Source organism: Larus michahellis, chromosome Z (genome assembly GCF_964199755.1).
Source record: "Larus michahellis chromosome Z, bLarMic1.1, whole genome shotgun sequence".
Classification (NCBI taxonomy): domain Eukaryota; kingdom Metazoa; phylum Chordata; class Aves; order Charadriiformes; family Laridae; genus Larus; species Larus michahellis.
In genome coordinates this window covers 75,896,316-75,913,137 of record NC_133930.1, presented here as the reverse complement: position 1 = coordinate 75,913,137, position 16,822 = coordinate 75,896,316, and the positions used below count along the sequence as shown (strand labels likewise).

Here is a 16,822-nt window from a genome sequence, read left to right as displayed (position 1 = left end):
AGCATTCATCACAAAAATCACACTGCTACTTGTATACCTTGTAGGGAATACGCTACCTAAGGGCTACAAAGGAAATGTTATTTGTCATAGGTCAGGAAGAACCATCACTGCACCTCAGAAGCAAAACAGAAAGCCCTCCATTAAAAAGCCATTCAGCTCTGCTATGACAGTAGACCACTTACACTGAATTTGTTTTTACCCTAGGAATTTCCTAAAACCTACACACCATGGGATGAGTTCTGAATAGAACAAGATGATTCTTTTTCCCAGAGGATCCCTTATTCCCTATAAAATAAATAATTCCCATTTTATAACATTACAGAATTAATATAACTATATATAATACAACACAGTAACTATGAAATCTATATTAAAATGAATAAATTATACTTTATTACAGAAAACACTGCACAGATTTGACCTATATATTCAGCAGAATATTAAAACAGTATGTCTTCATTTCTCACGGATGGCTTCAGAAGGGGATCTGCATGTCATTAACAAAGAGAAATCGCAACATTAAATCCTGCGAAGTTCACCCTTTGTTTCGAGGTTCCTTTGCTTTCATCCTTTCTGCAGGTAAAAAAGTCCAAATCTGGCAGGAAATTTTATGTAAATAAATATTCTTGAAATTAAAAAAAAAGTCAGTACTGTGGTCAACCATAGCTTTTGGTGGAGTTGAGGCATCTTATCACTGAATCCTGAGCAACCCTAAGGAAGTTGGTTATCTCACATAAATAATGCAAACCTATGGCATGACAAATGTTGTTCCCCTAATCATGATACAAATGTTATTCCTCTACATAAAAGAGCTGGCTATACCTCCTCTGCCTTTTCTCTGAAACAGCAAAGGTCTGATTTCACCACCTTTTCTTTTGGTCACTGAACACTGCTACTTTCACTCTTTGCTACTTCATGCTTTGAGTGTTCCACTCAAAAAATCTTATCTCCTCTTCACGGTTTGTTGCTCCTTTCAGGAGAGGAACTAAAAGATATTAGCTCCACAGTTCCAAAACCAGAGATTTTGGTTTCCAATTGTTAACTTTCACCACCTTCTTCTGCACTGCTACATGAGATCTACAGAATTGAGAAGAAATTAACTAAAATAAAAGCTTTCCTTGAATACTCCCCTAGCAGGAACTGCACTCATAATTCAGGGAAAATATATATGTATAGGATTAATCTGGGTAGTTAAATAGTGCTACAAGTAATAGGCTGTTGAAGATAACAACCAAAATTTTAAAAATAAGAAAAAAAGAAAGGTTATTTAAGCTACAGTGACTTCATGCTGGTCTAGCCTTGTATTACAATGACTTTCACTTCAGTTAAATAATGTACTGGCTCTACAGATTATTTTCTCATGATTAATTTATGCAACAATATAATCAAAATCACGCCCTTAATCTATGCATGTATCTTTTCACCTTTCCTATCCCTCTCATCCCCTTCATCTTCAACCTTCATCTCTTCTTTCCACAGTGTCACTCTCTCTGCAGTTAGTCATCTTCCACTTCTCTTTTAAGCTTTTCCAATTTACACGTGTTTTTTGCATAATTTAGAATGACTTTCCAATCTCTTGACAATATCAAAGTGCAAGAATCCTAAGTAAATTGGGGTTTTTTTTTGCCTAGCCACCACTCTTACATAAGAGTTACTTATCTAAGTAACTGGCAGGTACGACCTGAGTCAGTCTCACAACTGAGTCAGATATCCTCACTCTATGGATCAAAGCACACAGGTAAAAAAGCCAGGCATGCTCATGGTGAGGAAATGTAAGGACATGTCATCTGAGGAAAGATTGACAGAACTAGTATTGTTCAGCCTGCAGAAAAGAAGGCTTGAGATCCTCTTACACAGGTAGATAAATACTTAATGAGGTGGGGAGTAAAGAAGATGGATCCAGACCCTTCCAATTGGTAGCATGAGCCAAGAGGCACAAACTGAAGAACAGTTTGTATACAAATGGAAATAAATGAGGAAACAACATTTCTACTAAAAGGGTGATCAGCCATTGAAGTAGGTTTCCCAGAGAGGCTTTGTGGGATCTCCATCCTTGGAGATACTCAAAACCCAACCAGACACAGTCTTGAGCAACCTGCTCTTGTAGACCCCACTTTGAGGAGGGGTGTTGGACTAGACGGGCTCCAGAGGTCCTTTCCAACCACAATTCAGTAATTCTGTGGCTTTGTGATATGAGAAGAACATATCTGACTTCCAGTTCTTAGCATTTATTATTAACCCAACCTTTTTCCCTCTTTCTACAGCATGGATTCTGCCTGTAATGCTTGTGCTACATTTTCAATTCTTCAAGTACCATTGCAGTTTAAAAGTGTCATTTCATGCGTATTGTACAGTTTGAAAAATGAGTCAACCATTCTTACCTCAGAGAGCAAAGCTATGCACTCAAAGTCTAAGACAAACATCTTCACATTGCATAAAGACTATTTCTTCCCTCCACCAGCCCTCTCAAAAAAAAAAACCAAACCCAAACCACCACTGCCTTTGCAATGACAGGAGCTACTACACAGAATTTTGACCTACACACTTGTTTCACACGAGTGCTTCGACTGTTGGATCTGGTGACTTGAAATTCGGTGGCTTGCAGTTTTGAGCTCTGAATTAGAGCAAACAGAATGTACTTAGTTTCTAGGAAACAACTAACATACATATCCTTCATCTTCTATCATTCTGAGGTGTTCTAAACAGGACATTAAAAGACAAGGCATGTTATATGCCATTTCCTCATCTCTTGGTGCTGTACGACCTTTTAACATGTTTATCAGGACTTTGAAAAGTTGCTGAAGGTCTTATATGCTGCTGCTGTGTGCTATATTCAAAATACTGTCATGCTAATAGATCTCACTTTGATTTGAAAAATGAAAAATCCTAGCTTTCTTCAGGTATGAGCAATTTCCATCATTAATATAACCAAAATGTTACTTGATTTCTCTGGTACCACTCTGTTCTTTTGATAGTAATAAAAAAAGAACTCAAAAATATTTTACTGAATACGTAATTAATCTTCATGTATTTTCAGACCAAGCATTCACACCACTATTGACTAGTGCATCTGCCAAATATTTGTTTCTTTTGTGATTGTTTTAAACATTCATTATTTTAAAAAAAGCAGGAAAAAAAGCTGAACAGAATAATTAATTCCAAAAGGACAGACACAATTCATGACCTGGCCCATCTACTGCCAGCTGTCACTGCTTGATTATCTTTTGAATATCTTCTTTTGCTCCAGGACTGCTAGAATTGAGCAACGTGAACACACAGTTATCACTGGTAAGAGCTGTCCCAGCCTAACTGGGTGTGGGGGAGTGTTTGGGGGAGAAATAGCACAGACAATTGGACACTCCACTTTGCTGTTTATACTGCATAAGCCCAGTGGAGCACCACGGCTCTGAATGCTAAAGCTTTTTACAGGCTGTTGATCAGATTTAGGAAGGTTCTTCATCTTCCTGGTTGAGGTTGCCCGAGACTCTGAAACAGAGGGGACATCATCATTTTAACAAGAGCTTTTGTTTTGAACTGCATTAACATCATAGAGAAGGAAGCAGCTCAAAGAGTTGAACAGGGTCCTGGTCACCCAGAGAGCCTACCTGCTGCTAAAGGCAAAAGTACATTTAATTTCTGCACCTAGGACAGTTAGAAAATTCTGAGCACCACAAACATTCTGTCTTGCCTGCAAAATCCAACTTTCAAATTCCAGTAACGAGTGGAACTGGAGGACAAAGGCTAAAAATGTGTCACAGAACATTTAAAATATATTACATACAGAATATTAACGCTGAGGTTCGTGTCAGGAAATACTACTAAATAAGATGTATTTTGCTGGAAAGGCCTCCCCTAAGTCTAGGAAATTAATTAAAAATTAAAAAGAAAAGATTATTTTGTCCTGCCTTCTTCAACATTTGAATGCCTCAAATCTATTTCTTACTCAGAAAAAATCGCTCAGTAGCTTTTCTGGTTTGTCTTTGTGTCTCTGGAGCAAAGCATATAATAAGACTGGTTTCTCCACAAAGGTGCTAACTCTAAAGGACTGGGGATCAGAGGGTACTTACTGTCAGACCCCTCCAGCAAAGGCTCTGAGACAAGAGGACAAGAAATGATTTTCCTGGGAAAAGTAATCTCTATTCCTGAAACATTTATGAAAACATCACCCAGATACCATAGTGATGAAAGGTTTTGTTCACTGTGCTGTTAGTTCTGCTATTGTATCAGCGACACGTGTTCATTCCTGCAGCAATGTCTCGTTTCTCACCTTTCCTCTGCCTCTGTATGTTACACTGGGAAATGGATAAAGGTTTGTGGTACTATGCTACAAATAAAGAGCGTGCCTTCTCATGGAGGTCTGTCTTCACAGATGCAACACAGTGGATGCCGGCACACCTCTCTCTCTTTGCATCCCCAAACCTCCTCTCCTCCTTACTTCACTCATGGCTGGTTGACAGAACAAAGTTCAGGAAGGCCACTGTACACCATGCAGTGCAGATCCTTCCAGGCAGAAACATCCATCTCAGCTCTCAGAGCTATAAGTTATGAAAAATGTCAGATATGCTCTGATCATATGACCTTGTAAGGTTTAGAATTAGACCAGCTTCCTGTAGCCGAGGGAAATGAGCTGGAATAGGTACATGATGGCAAGACAAGGAACAACTACCCAGTAATAGGAGTTTCCTTGCTGGTAGTGCCCAACTCAGCAATGGGGGACATAGAACACCCTTCTTCGTGCCAAAAGGACCGTGTTCTCCTGTGGTTGCCCTCTTTTTTCCAAAAAGTTACAGTTCTTTGCCTTCATGTTTTTATACTTAGCACATAACAACAACTCGAGAACATCAGCCAGACTAGAATATGTTAACACCAGTGGAATGGATCAAAATGAAAGGGTCTTTCATAAAAACGAAAAGCAGACTTCAGATGACTAATTTCCAAAACTTCAGTAAAATCCACACCATTACTAAAATATACTGGCTATTTGCACAATTCCTTGGGATCTCTCTTAAACACTGTAACAGTTTTCCTACTTCTGAAAAGCCCCCAATGCACATGTGGCATCTCTATCCAAAGCAGATGGGAAAGTCAAAAGTATCAGCTCATCACTGTATCACTCAACTATATCCCACACGGCATCACCAACAGGTACTTTTTATAGGTGGAATTCATAAAGCACTCTATGCAGTTATGCGAGGGATCAAACAGTATACCCGTAACAATCATTTCAGTCTTAAAACTTCATGAAGGACATTCAGAAAGCAATCAACTGGAAGCTAATAGAACTCTACGCACTTTCCACAGAACTTCAAGATTTTCATGGAGACCATGATTTGGATTAAATATACCATGTCTTCCATGTCTTCAGAGTTCTTCCTTCTGCTGTCTAGAACCGCAAACACCTTTGGATACTGCTGATCAAACTCACAGTAGTGCAATAAGCAATAAACAATATGCCATAATGAGCATCTCAAAAATTAAAGAACAAAAAGAGAACTGTAACTTCAAGACCTTTTGTGGGCTAATTCGCCATTCTCTGAGACACCAAGGTGCATGAGCAAATTACTTGGCCAGGAGATGTGCAAAAGTGTAAGCACAGATGGTAACTTGAATGCCTTTGACCCAGGTTTTAGTAAACCATAAACTTTGCATGAGAGTATTGTAAACCAGTCCATCTCATAACAATTCTTTTTATACAGTGTTTTGCATTGCTGTTACTTATCCCTAGCACTAGTATGAACATATTGTTGGAGTATATTCAAAGGTATAAAAACTATAATTTGGGAGGGCACGCAGTCCAAAGTGTTAAGGAGAACTGGCAAGTGACTTTTTCAAGCCACGAAAAACAATTTTTTAAAAAGCAATGAAGAACAGAATACTCACTAGTATGTTTTGCCTTTTTTTTTTTTTTTTGGTCAGAACTACCAGTTGTATTGCTTCTAGGGATAACGGAGAAGGAAGAACACGGCAAGTAAGGGAGAGGAAGCAGGTGTTTAATTCAGGGTCTAGAGATAGGCCGTGTATCTGAAAGAGTGGTCAGGCACTGGAACAGCCTGCCCAGGGAGGTGGTTGAGTCACCATCCCTAGAGGTGTTTAAGAAACGTCTAGATGTGGCACTTCAGGGCATGCTCTAGTGGCAGAGATTGTAGGGCTTTTTTGTGTGTGTATGTTGGACTCGATGATCTCAAAGCTCCTTTCCAACCATGAAGATCTATGATTCTATGACCTGCAGTTTCCTACATACTCAGTGGAGAGGCAGACACTGGAATAAATGGCTTCAGCACACCTAACGCAGAACTGCCATAGAGGCGCTGCACATGGGGATGACCCTACCAGTGGTCTCTACTGGGATACAGACTCCCAGGATGAGGCGTTTCAGTCTGTGCCTGAAGCCAGGCTGTCTCTTCTGTACCTCACACTAATGAACTCAGTCTTCCTCGTTGACCTGATGAGACAAAACGGTACGTAGCTGTATCCTTCAGTGCTTCTTGTAATACACATATTTTAGCATTTTAAAAACAAATTACACTGAAGTTAAAGGGAAGATAATAAATGGCTAATCTGCTAAATGCCAGACTTCAAAATCACATGCTTCTGCTTAGACCAAAACGCAGGACAAAATTTTGTGAGCACAAACAGACCGATTTTCAACCAAAAAAATCTTAACTCTGCTTAGCCCCATATATGATGACAAACAGACCAATTTTTGCCTGTCCCAGCCGAAAAGCCAGAGAAAAAATGAACTACTTAATAACTTCTTAAGGAAGCCCCATTTCAGACTAGGTTTAAATACAATGAACAATGTGCAGATGTGTATCTTGCCTCTGACCCTGCTGTATTAATCTTGTGAGCAAATCCTATGCAAGGCTGCAGTATGCAGGACAAGTACTTTTCAAAAACACTACACATTAAAAGCGGTGATTTAGAGCTGACACTAATGATGGCTGACAGAAACTGCACTCTCAATTTGCTCAGTAATTGTTAACAACCAGCCCTGCAATTTCAAAGGTGACCACAGAGGTAAACCAGGTTGACTTCAGTTTTTTTCACTGTAATCTTTAATATAGACTCCAAGGCCCACTGATGACAACTAGTCAGTTAGCTGTAACTGACCTCAGCCATCATCAGATGTTTAGAGCACAATGCCAGACACAGACTAGAATCTGCTGCTCTCTCATTATAAACTGATGATTTTGCAGAGGTCATAGGAATAAAAATCCATAAACACATTCTTGACAAACACACAACATACATGACTCCAAATGCTCATCTTCTCAGTGAGAGGGTACTACTTTTTTAAAATAAAAAAAAAAATTAAACCACTTACATGGTAAGAAAAGATTTTAAAGTTCCTTTACTTCAACTATTTTTTGTTTTTAAAAAGCCCATTATCCTAGTGGGTAACAATGCTGAATTTTGTACTTTCATGCTTTTGACACAGAGAAGAAAGAAAGCCACCATTACTTATTTAAACAAGCATTAAATAAGCATTAGAACTGTTTATCCTAGATTGATATGTGCTTACATTCTTTTCAGGGCCATTTTTTTCATGTTTGTTAATTGGACGACAACAGAACACGGAATGCAACATGCTGGTTGGCCATTCATCATGCTCCCTCAAGATCAGGTTAGATATAAAAACCAGATTTTAAAGACCAAATAGTCAGATAATGTGTCACCTGATTCTGTAGATGCTGTGACAGACCTTCCACTTACGTACACCACTGACTTCTATGGAGTGAAGATAAATTACAAAAGCATAATGCCCACCTCTTTATGCAAAAATTATTACAAAAGAGCAACTCCCAAAACCTCCCTCAGCTACTGCATTGTCAAGTTGTTGGTAGCAATTGACTTGTCTGTTTAAGGCTGCCTCTGACTTCAGCTCAAGAGCAGTGCACACCTACAACTTTCAAGTACAGTCTCCCATTTTACTTCCACTGGAAGACAGAATCAAGCCTGTCTTCTTAGAAGCAGTTATTATTATTTTGTCAAGAAGTTGCCACATGCAGTAGTTTAAATAATTTGTATTTTCATCTTTTTTAGCCCACAACAATCAGTGCAGCTTCAGGATGTTTAAACTGCCTATCAGTAAAGATGGCACATCAATGCTGGCGCATATGTAACTTTGAGTCTTGGGTGCAAAGATAAGAACACACCATTAAACTTCCACTGCTGTATGACGATCCCTCATTTCTATTTTGCGACAGATCTGGCAACAAATGCACATCCTACCCACAATGTGCAATGGGTGCTGCTACCAGTGGTTATCTCTCAGGATCAGAAGATCTAATCCAGGTGCCTACAGCTGGCATATTCAGCACTTCACACTACTGAACTCTTTCGGCTTCAGATGCATTTCTTAATTAGCAGCAGCAACACTTGCCCAAACCTGTTTGTACCTTCTTCAGTTCTACTTCAGTTCTTCCTCACTGTCACAATAGCTCTGCAGCTTTCCATAATGCAATAACCAACCTGCTCAACATAAAATGCACATAGTTTGTGCTGTCCCAGAAAATCATGATGTGAAAAACTTAAGCCAAAGAATTTTGAATGAGCTTAGTTTCTTCTCCTTTCTCAGACTGCTTACACAGGCCTTAAAAGAAAAGACCGCTGAACATGAGCAGAAGTTAATACCTCTAAATAACTGCTATTACAGATATTTTGTTATGCTAGGTATGTTTTATGTAACTCGACATCTGTTCTTCCTAAGATCATAGAATGGTTTAGGTTGGAAGTGACCTTAAAGATCATCTAGTTCCAACTCCCCAGAAGCACAATCTCAACACATAGCAAGTGTCACAAGCCACATATGTTAATCCCCTTTGAGGGATGTTCTGTGGATCTGAAAACGAATTTTGAACAACTTCATGCCTTAACTCTTTCCCTATTTTAAAATCAATGACTTTAGATGCCATAAAAGACATGTGAACCATACATGATTTCATTGCATGGAAAATACCATCAAAAAAGTTGTCATCAAAAAGTATCTGCAACAGAGCTGTTACTAACTCTGACCTCATGAAGCAGACCTTGATATGTTTTGTGGTAAGGTCAAAGTGGCCTACGTCTGCGATCTAGTTTTAGAAGCAGAATACAGGGGGTTTGACTGGTACTCTCTAAAGGTCCGGATTCAGTACCCAGTTTCCTACTGTTTTCTCTACCCCTGCCTCACACACTAAGAAGTGAAGTGAAATCCACAGACTTCTTATGAACTGCAATTACGAATAGCAGTAATCACATACAAAAATTAAAAAGTTATAGCAGCTGGAAGGTTTGCCCAGAGGCCATAAAACTTTACTAGTGAGCAGGAAGGTGCAAGTAGTATTTCTTACAGTCATTAAAAACTACATTTTGGTGAAAGTAAACTTACATTTGAAAACATTCTAGTACGTGTGTAGATGAGCTTAACAGTGATAATGTATAAATAAAAATGTCGCTGAAATGTTATTAAACCTGACTGTCAGAATCCAAGTCTGAAAAAATTCCCTTCACTGGGGGTTTTTAACTAGCAAGCATGACAAACTCAAATTCTGTCAATCTGATGGTAGCCTAAGAGGTTTCTGGGACATGTAGTTGCAATAGATTTCCCTCCTGGAATGTAAGGCAAAATGGTTTGGTCCTTTTTTTTTTTCCCCAAACACGCAATTAAGTCTGACTCCGGAGCTCTGGAAAAAGACCTTGGCAGCAGAAACTCTCTCTGTGACACCTTGTTCACTGAGAAAATTAACAAAAACACTAGGGTTTTTTACATCAACAAATATATCTAACACTTGCTAGCTCAAGTGTAGCATGAAATCCCAAACAAGGTCACAAAACCTAACATTGGTAGCAGTTCAGCCTTTTTCATCTGGGTGCTGTCTCTTCCCGCTGTTTCTTGCAGTACATCCTTCATATTTCTGTGTACCTCATAGAATTTATCTTTAACCTGCTGAGTAGGAATGTCAAATTGTGGTCCACATGGCAAAGGTAAGCATGGACAGCTTTGACAAAACACAGAAGCTCCTCAATAAACTTTTCCGCGAAGCACCTTTGCAAAGGATGCAAAATTTCAGTGGCAAGAACTCCCTTGTTTTTTGAAAGAAGATGAACATTACACAGATGTGCAACAGCTTGTCAAACTGAGTAGCTCTGCTTTTAGGATGATGTTAAATGAAGGGTTTTGCTGACACAGGTTTTGAGACAGTACTAACTGCTAAATGAATCTTTCTGCTGTTCACTGATGTTCCCAGGTCAGCCTGGTCTGATGACCTTGCAGAATTCACTTATCTCTCTGCCTCTGTAGTTTCCGTAGAACTGTCACAGTTTTTAATTAATCACTTTGAGACCCACCAATGAAGAGTGCTGCATGACAACTTAAGTGCTGGGATTATTCTAACAATGTACTTTCCTTCATTTTCTGCTACTACAACACATAACTGATACTATTTTGGGGAGTTTGTCATGCTTTGCAGACACTTTTTGGTTTTGGAAAAGAAGCAGCGAATTCCGGTTAGAAGCAGAAGACAAACCACATTAAAGTGTAAGAAGAAAAAAGAGACATTTTAGGAAAGTGAAAGAAGAAATAATTACAGTTGTATGAAAAGACAAAAAGAAAGGACAGTGGTGTAAGAGTCCAGAGGGAATGACAATTTTGTTATACTTAAAATACTTCTCTAGATTTATCCCAATAGTAGTATTTTAAACTTAGAACAGTCATTTTCTGAAGAGTCCCTAGAAAGGAGAGTATTCCCTGAAGCAATAATTTGTCTCACATGAAGAAGACGTACTGAACAAAACCACAGTACAGTATCTTTACCCAAGAGCCAGCAAGTAGCCTGAAATTTAATCTTGTCATTCTATTGCAATTCTCCCCGCCACCATGCGAATATTTTTCTTCCCACATTCTTATGAGACCACAGTGTAAAATGACAGTGATGCTGTCGTAGCCACAAGGTTTAGCTGGGCTCATAAAACTAAATTGTAGGTTTCTGAAGGGAATTTTTGTTTATTCCATTTCAAAGGTATGATTAGTCAAGACTCCATATCAAGAAAACAGATGGTATTTCTTAAGCTTATATTTTGTTTGTAATCGTTATTTTTAACTCTCATCATTAACTTTTTCACACAGCACCTCTAGGATGGATCTATATTGCAACCTTACTTCACAGTGGAAGATCTAACATAGGGATGTGTTTTCCTAAAGCAGGTTTTCTACGTGCAACTCTGGGCACATTAGAAAATGGTCTTCCTTTCTCCTGCCAAACGCGAACAATCTTTGCCAATTTCATATGCCCAGCACTGATGCACCTCTCGCAGTCTCACTCTTTTTTTTCTTTTTTGCAGTCTCACTCATTTTTTTTTCTTGCAGTCTCACTCCAAACAAGAGAGCGCAAGATGTTTCAACGTTAAGTACACCCAATGCTCAGCTACAGGACACCACCAGAAATCAGACATAAAAATAACAGAAAACTAGACATGATTTGGGAATGCTCCTGCACACAGAGGCCAAATGGCAAGGAGCAGCCTCGTCTACACTTGTAAAAAAGCTTTCAGAGTAGACTGGCTGTCCATGAGCCATCTACTGGGAAACCTCCCCAGCAGGCTCAAGTGCCAACACATGCCCAGGAGCTGCCTAGACCAAATTTGTGCCATGGGACTGTATAACAACTTAACACCACAGATGATCGTGTTCCAGTATCTGGAAATATTCCTGGACATGCTTCTATTTATTGGTATACTACACGCTGCTTAAGGGCACCTTTGTCAGTCATCAGCAATTAAAATAGTCACCTGGCGACAGTATGTAGATATCTCTGATTGCTGACAGCTATCGGGCACCCAAGTCCTGCTGCCAAGAAACAAGGCAGGCGTTTCAGATGCCAGACTTGACTCATATATATCACTTCTGAAATCAGGACATTGGCTTCATGCTCCTTCAAAGAGTGAATTTCACACATTTGTTTGCAAGGGCAGCAGAAAACATTGGAGCCGCAGGCGCAAACAGCATGGGAAGATGGTGACTAGCTGCCCTGACCAGACTATTCTGCGTCCCACACCACACGGTTCCACATCCCACCATACACCCCTTGACACTGAACACCCTCGCACGGCACACAGAACCACACTATCACACCACACGCTGTGCAGCACACCGCACACCAAGGCATCACGCCTCACCACCCCACGCATGCCTCACCACCTCTCCTCCCCTCGCTGCCAAGTGCGCGCCACAGCACACCCTGTGCCTCACTGCACCACCACACGCACCTCACCTCACCACACCACACCACAGCACACCCTGTGCCTCACCGCACTGCCACACGCACCTCACCTCACCACACCACACCGTCACATGGCCACATGCGCCGCCGTGCCTCTCACCACACACCACACCTCACCTCTCCAGACGCCTCATGGCACCATCAGGCACCTCACCTCACCACACACCTCCATGCAGCACCAGACACCTCACCTCACCACACACTTCACCTCTCCAGACTCCTCATGGCACCACCACACACCTCACCTCACCTCACCTCACCTCACCTCACCACACGCCTCACCTCACCACACGCCACACCTCACAGCCACACGCCCACGGCACCCTTCACCACACACCTCATGGAACCACTACATCCCTCACGGCAGATCTCACCTCACCAGACGCCTCACGGCACCACACACCGCACCTCACCCGATGCCCCACGACACCGCCACACACCTCACCTCACCAGACGCCTCAAGGCACCACGCGCCTCAAGGCACCACACGCCGCACCTCGCCGCCACACGCACACGGCACCCTTCACCACACACCTCGCGCAACCACTCCATCCCTCACCTCACCACACACCTCCTGGCCGTGCACCCCCGCCCACCGCACAGCACGGGGCCAACCCCCGCCCTCCCGCCCGCGGCGCCGGGCTCACCGCCGCCTGCTGGAAGGCGCCCTTGGTGTAGGTGCCGCCGCCGCGGTAGGCGATGGCGGGGATCTCGCGTCCCAGCAGGGCGCACTTGTGCTGCTGCGGCCGCCGCCGAGAGATGTAGTCCACGCGTGGCACCACGTTGCTGCGCGAGGAGAAGGTGACGATGGCGACGCGCGTGGCCGCGGGCACCACGGGGAAGTCGGAGAGCAGCTTCTTGACGAAGCGCAGCTCGCTGAGGAAGTTGGCCGGCCCCACGCTCGACGACTCGTCCACCAGGAAGACCAGCTCCAGCCGCCCGCTGCGCGCCCGCAGCCGCCGCACCTGGCGCTTGAAGGCGCGGCCCAGCTTCTCCACTTTGCTCTCCGTCGTGTCGGGCAGCGGCGGTGGCGAGGCGAAGGCGGGGGAGCGGGAGAGGGCACCCGGCGGGCCGCCCGCCCGGCCCTGCGCCGCCGACGGCGACAGCGACAACGACAGCGACAGCCCCCCCCAGCAGCAGAGAGCCACCAGGGGCCACATCGCGGGGTCGGCGGGCGCGGGGAAACGCCGGCAGCCGCGGGAGGAGAGCGTCTGGTCGCCCCCTGACGCCCCACCTCCTCTCTCCTCGGAGGGGCGGCCTGCCTCCCTGCCTGCCTCCCCGCCGGCCCCCGCAGGTATCCGCGCCCTTTAATCCCCCTGCCAGCCTCCCCCACGGCTGAGGCGCTGCCCCTCGCACGCCCCCCTCCCCTCCCCGGCCCCTCGCCTTTCGGTAACGAGCCCCCCCCTCTGCCGCCGCCGTTCCTTCCCCGCCCCCCCGCCGCTCCGCTCCGGAGCCAACCGTGTGGGACCCATCGGGGCGGGACGGGGCGGCGGGCGGGCTCCGGAGCGTGGGGAAGGGCTGACAACCCCCCTCTCCCTCCCCTCACACACACAACCCCGAAAGCGAGGAGCGCCTTCTGCGCTCCCCCGCCGCGGGAGCTGCTGCTCGCAGGGACGGAGCGAGGGCTGGCGCTGACACGTGCTGAATTAATCGTGGTTAATTGAGCCCTTTGTTTTGCGGGGAGGATGCGGTTGCGGCTAGGAGGTTTGGCGGGGCTGCGCTCTGGTGCCGGTCCTGGCTCTGTCACAGTCTCCCTTTCTTGTTCAAGGGGACGCTTCGTCCGCCGGCGGGCTCAGTTTTCCAACTTCGAAGATGTAGCAATACCTTACTGATGAGCATCTCACTGACGTGATGGCGAGGTGTCTGGGTATGTGGGGTGAGTGTGCACAAGGGTACGTGCATGAAAGGCAGGGACAGCACCTGCATACGTGCATCTACATGTGTATGTAAATGTATATATGCATGGATGGACCAACAGTGACAATCATCTTCTGTGCTCGTTATGAAAAATTCCCAGTAGCCAAGTGTGAGATTACAAGCCATTGCTTGGAAGGGTTCCCATGCTGTCTTGCTGTCTGTGAACCACTTTGGGAGAGAGGAAACACTCCCGAAGAGACCTCCTGCTCAAATTCAGAACCCACTCCCCCTTCAGCCAACCTCTGTACAGATTTAATTCCCTAGATTGTTATGAGGTAATAAATTGGGTTCATTTTAGCAACTAGTTCAGTATTAAACAGTTATCTAGCTAAGCAACTGCATTTCCAAGGGTAACTCAGTCTCAGAAAAATACCCTTGGGATAGATTAGCCATGTAAACCTGCTGATTGCAACTCTTTGCCTTTCATTGGTATTTTTCCTTCCTTTATTCATTTTCTAGTCCTCCTCTCTGCTTTAGTTTAGTTTTGTTGACTTTATGCAGTGCCATGGAACACACAGGTACATTGGTGCATTTGCAAGCCAAACCCCACATTTACATTTAATTGAATTATTTACTCTTTCTTCACTGTGGTGTCAGCTGATGGAAAATTGATCCAATACTGTCCCTTTGACTTTCCAGCAATACTCATATTCCATTGCAAATGGCAAGGGACTAAGTGACAGGAAATATTATTTTCACTGTGCCCAGTTCTGGGCTCCCCGGTTCAAGAGGGACAGGGAACCGCTGGAGAGGGTGTGGCAAAGGGCTACCAAGATGATTCGGGGGCTGGAACATCTCTCTTAGGAAGAAAGGCTGCGGGATTTGGGTCTCTTCAGTCTGGAAAAAAGACGGCTGAGGGGGGATCTTATCAACACTTATGAATACTTACAGGGTGGGTGTCAGGAGGATGGGGACAGGCTCTTTTCAGTGGTGCCCGGGGACAGGACAAGAGGTAATGGGCACAAACTTGAGCATAGGAAGTTCCACCTAAACATGAGGAGGAACTTCTTTCCTTTGAGGGTGGCAGAGCCCTGGCACAGGCTGCCCAGAGAGGTGGTGGAGTCTCCAACTCTGGAGACATTCCAAACCCCCCGGACGCGTTCCCGTGCAACCTACTCTAGGTGACCGTGCTCTGGCAGGGGGTTGGGCTAGATGATCTCCAGAGGTCCCTTCCAACCCTATGATTCTATGATTATTTAGTTAGGGAAATGATACATTTGATACATAGTTCTAACACGTTTTTACATTTATGTAGTAATCTAAGCACTTCACCAAAAATCTTTTTCTTAGGTGTACTTTTGCCACTGTTAGTGCTCAAAGAGAACATAGCAATCAGACGCTCTTACAGAGGCATATGTGAAGAGTAGTTTTGGTACTGACGGATGCGCAGCTGGTGGTCTGGATCAGTAAACTGTCTCTGCTCATGTGACAACAAAATAAAGGCTGCAACATTGCGCTTTGTCTACTATGCTTTTCCTTTCAAGTAACAGGCAACCTTTTTGTCTTGAACGGGGTAGCTGAAAGTTGCTACAACCACCAAAATCCTCAGCAAGTTGATTTGCACTGTTGGTCTTTGGAGGATTAAAGACGTGCATTCACTGTGGTCTGAGTCATGCCACTAGTATGCCTTACAATGCTCTTAATTTTTGTTGTACTGGGTAGACTCAGTCTACCAGACCAGAATGAAAAAAACAGAAAAGTACAGCCAAGTAGAGGAAATGGAAATGTAGGAAATGCCTGGTTTCTGCAAGGTGCTCCTAAGTGAAGTGGATCATTGCAATTAGGATGTGCTGCTGTTACTCCTGCACGTTCAGGTTAAAAAATGTTAAAAATTTTTCTCTAAGCTTGTTTAGTTTGTTGGAAAGCTAACCGTCAGTTCCCTTGTTTTTCCCATGTTTTCATAACATCAGATTTAGCTTTATAAATGCCACACATTTTAGGACTCAGAAACAAAGAAAAAGAGAATGAATCGGAAATATTTTTAACAAAGGAAGAACAATTCATGTCAATGTCCAGTTTTCACATGCACCTCCTGTACTGCCAGCGTGGGAGATAACGATCAGGTATGACTAACTGTGAGAACACAGTAGTTAATTTCAATCTTGGCAATCTTATCAGAATTGTGAATGCAAAAAATAACAGGGCAATTATAAATTAGTCCTTGATATGTGCATAATTTGTGAAAATACGTATTCCCCTAGGTCACACACGCCTTTCAGTCATGCTGCACAAAAGCTTTGACTGGTTCAATGGAAAGCTGTATTTGTATGTGTAAGAGCAGCAGAATGAAGTCATCAATTCAAGATGTAAATATATTTGTCACACAGGGAGTTCAGAGTAGAAAAGGAGTAAATAGGTGAACAGCTAAGCTCTGAGTGTGGATACAAGACAGAGACCCTAGCATGGTACTGATGTGAAGCAAAACCCAGGAAAATGGAAGTGATGAGGGGAAATTTCCTTTCAATCTGTGGGTAATTACCGTACAAAAGACTTTCACGAGGAATCAGTGACCTGTGAGTAGTGAATAACTCCTCATATAGTCTCCTTGTGTACTACACTGGTAGCTCGCTTTAAAATCATTGGCATTCAACCTAGTTGTGCAGAGAGGGGACACAAAGCATTACAAGATACTACGAGAAGTTAGC

General features: G+C 43.5%; 1 protein-coding gene across 2 annotated transcripts in view; it reads right to left on the bottom strand.

Moving 5' to 3' along the window:
• Positions 1-13,622, bottom strand: part of SVEP1 (sushi, von Willebrand factor type A, EGF and pentraxin domain containing 1) — a 132,599-nt gene extending 118,977 nt beyond the window's left edge. For both annotated transcript variants that reach the window (XM_074569193.1, XM_074569194.1), the window contains exon 1: positions 12,908-13,622. In XM_074569193.1, the coding sequence (XP_074425294.1) occupies positions 12,908-13,420 (513 nt within the window). In that variant the 5' untranslated portion in view covers positions 13,421-13,622. The remainder of the gene's footprint in view (positions 1-12,907) is intronic.
• Between the last annotated feature and the right edge of the window lie 3,200 nt (positions 13,623-16,822).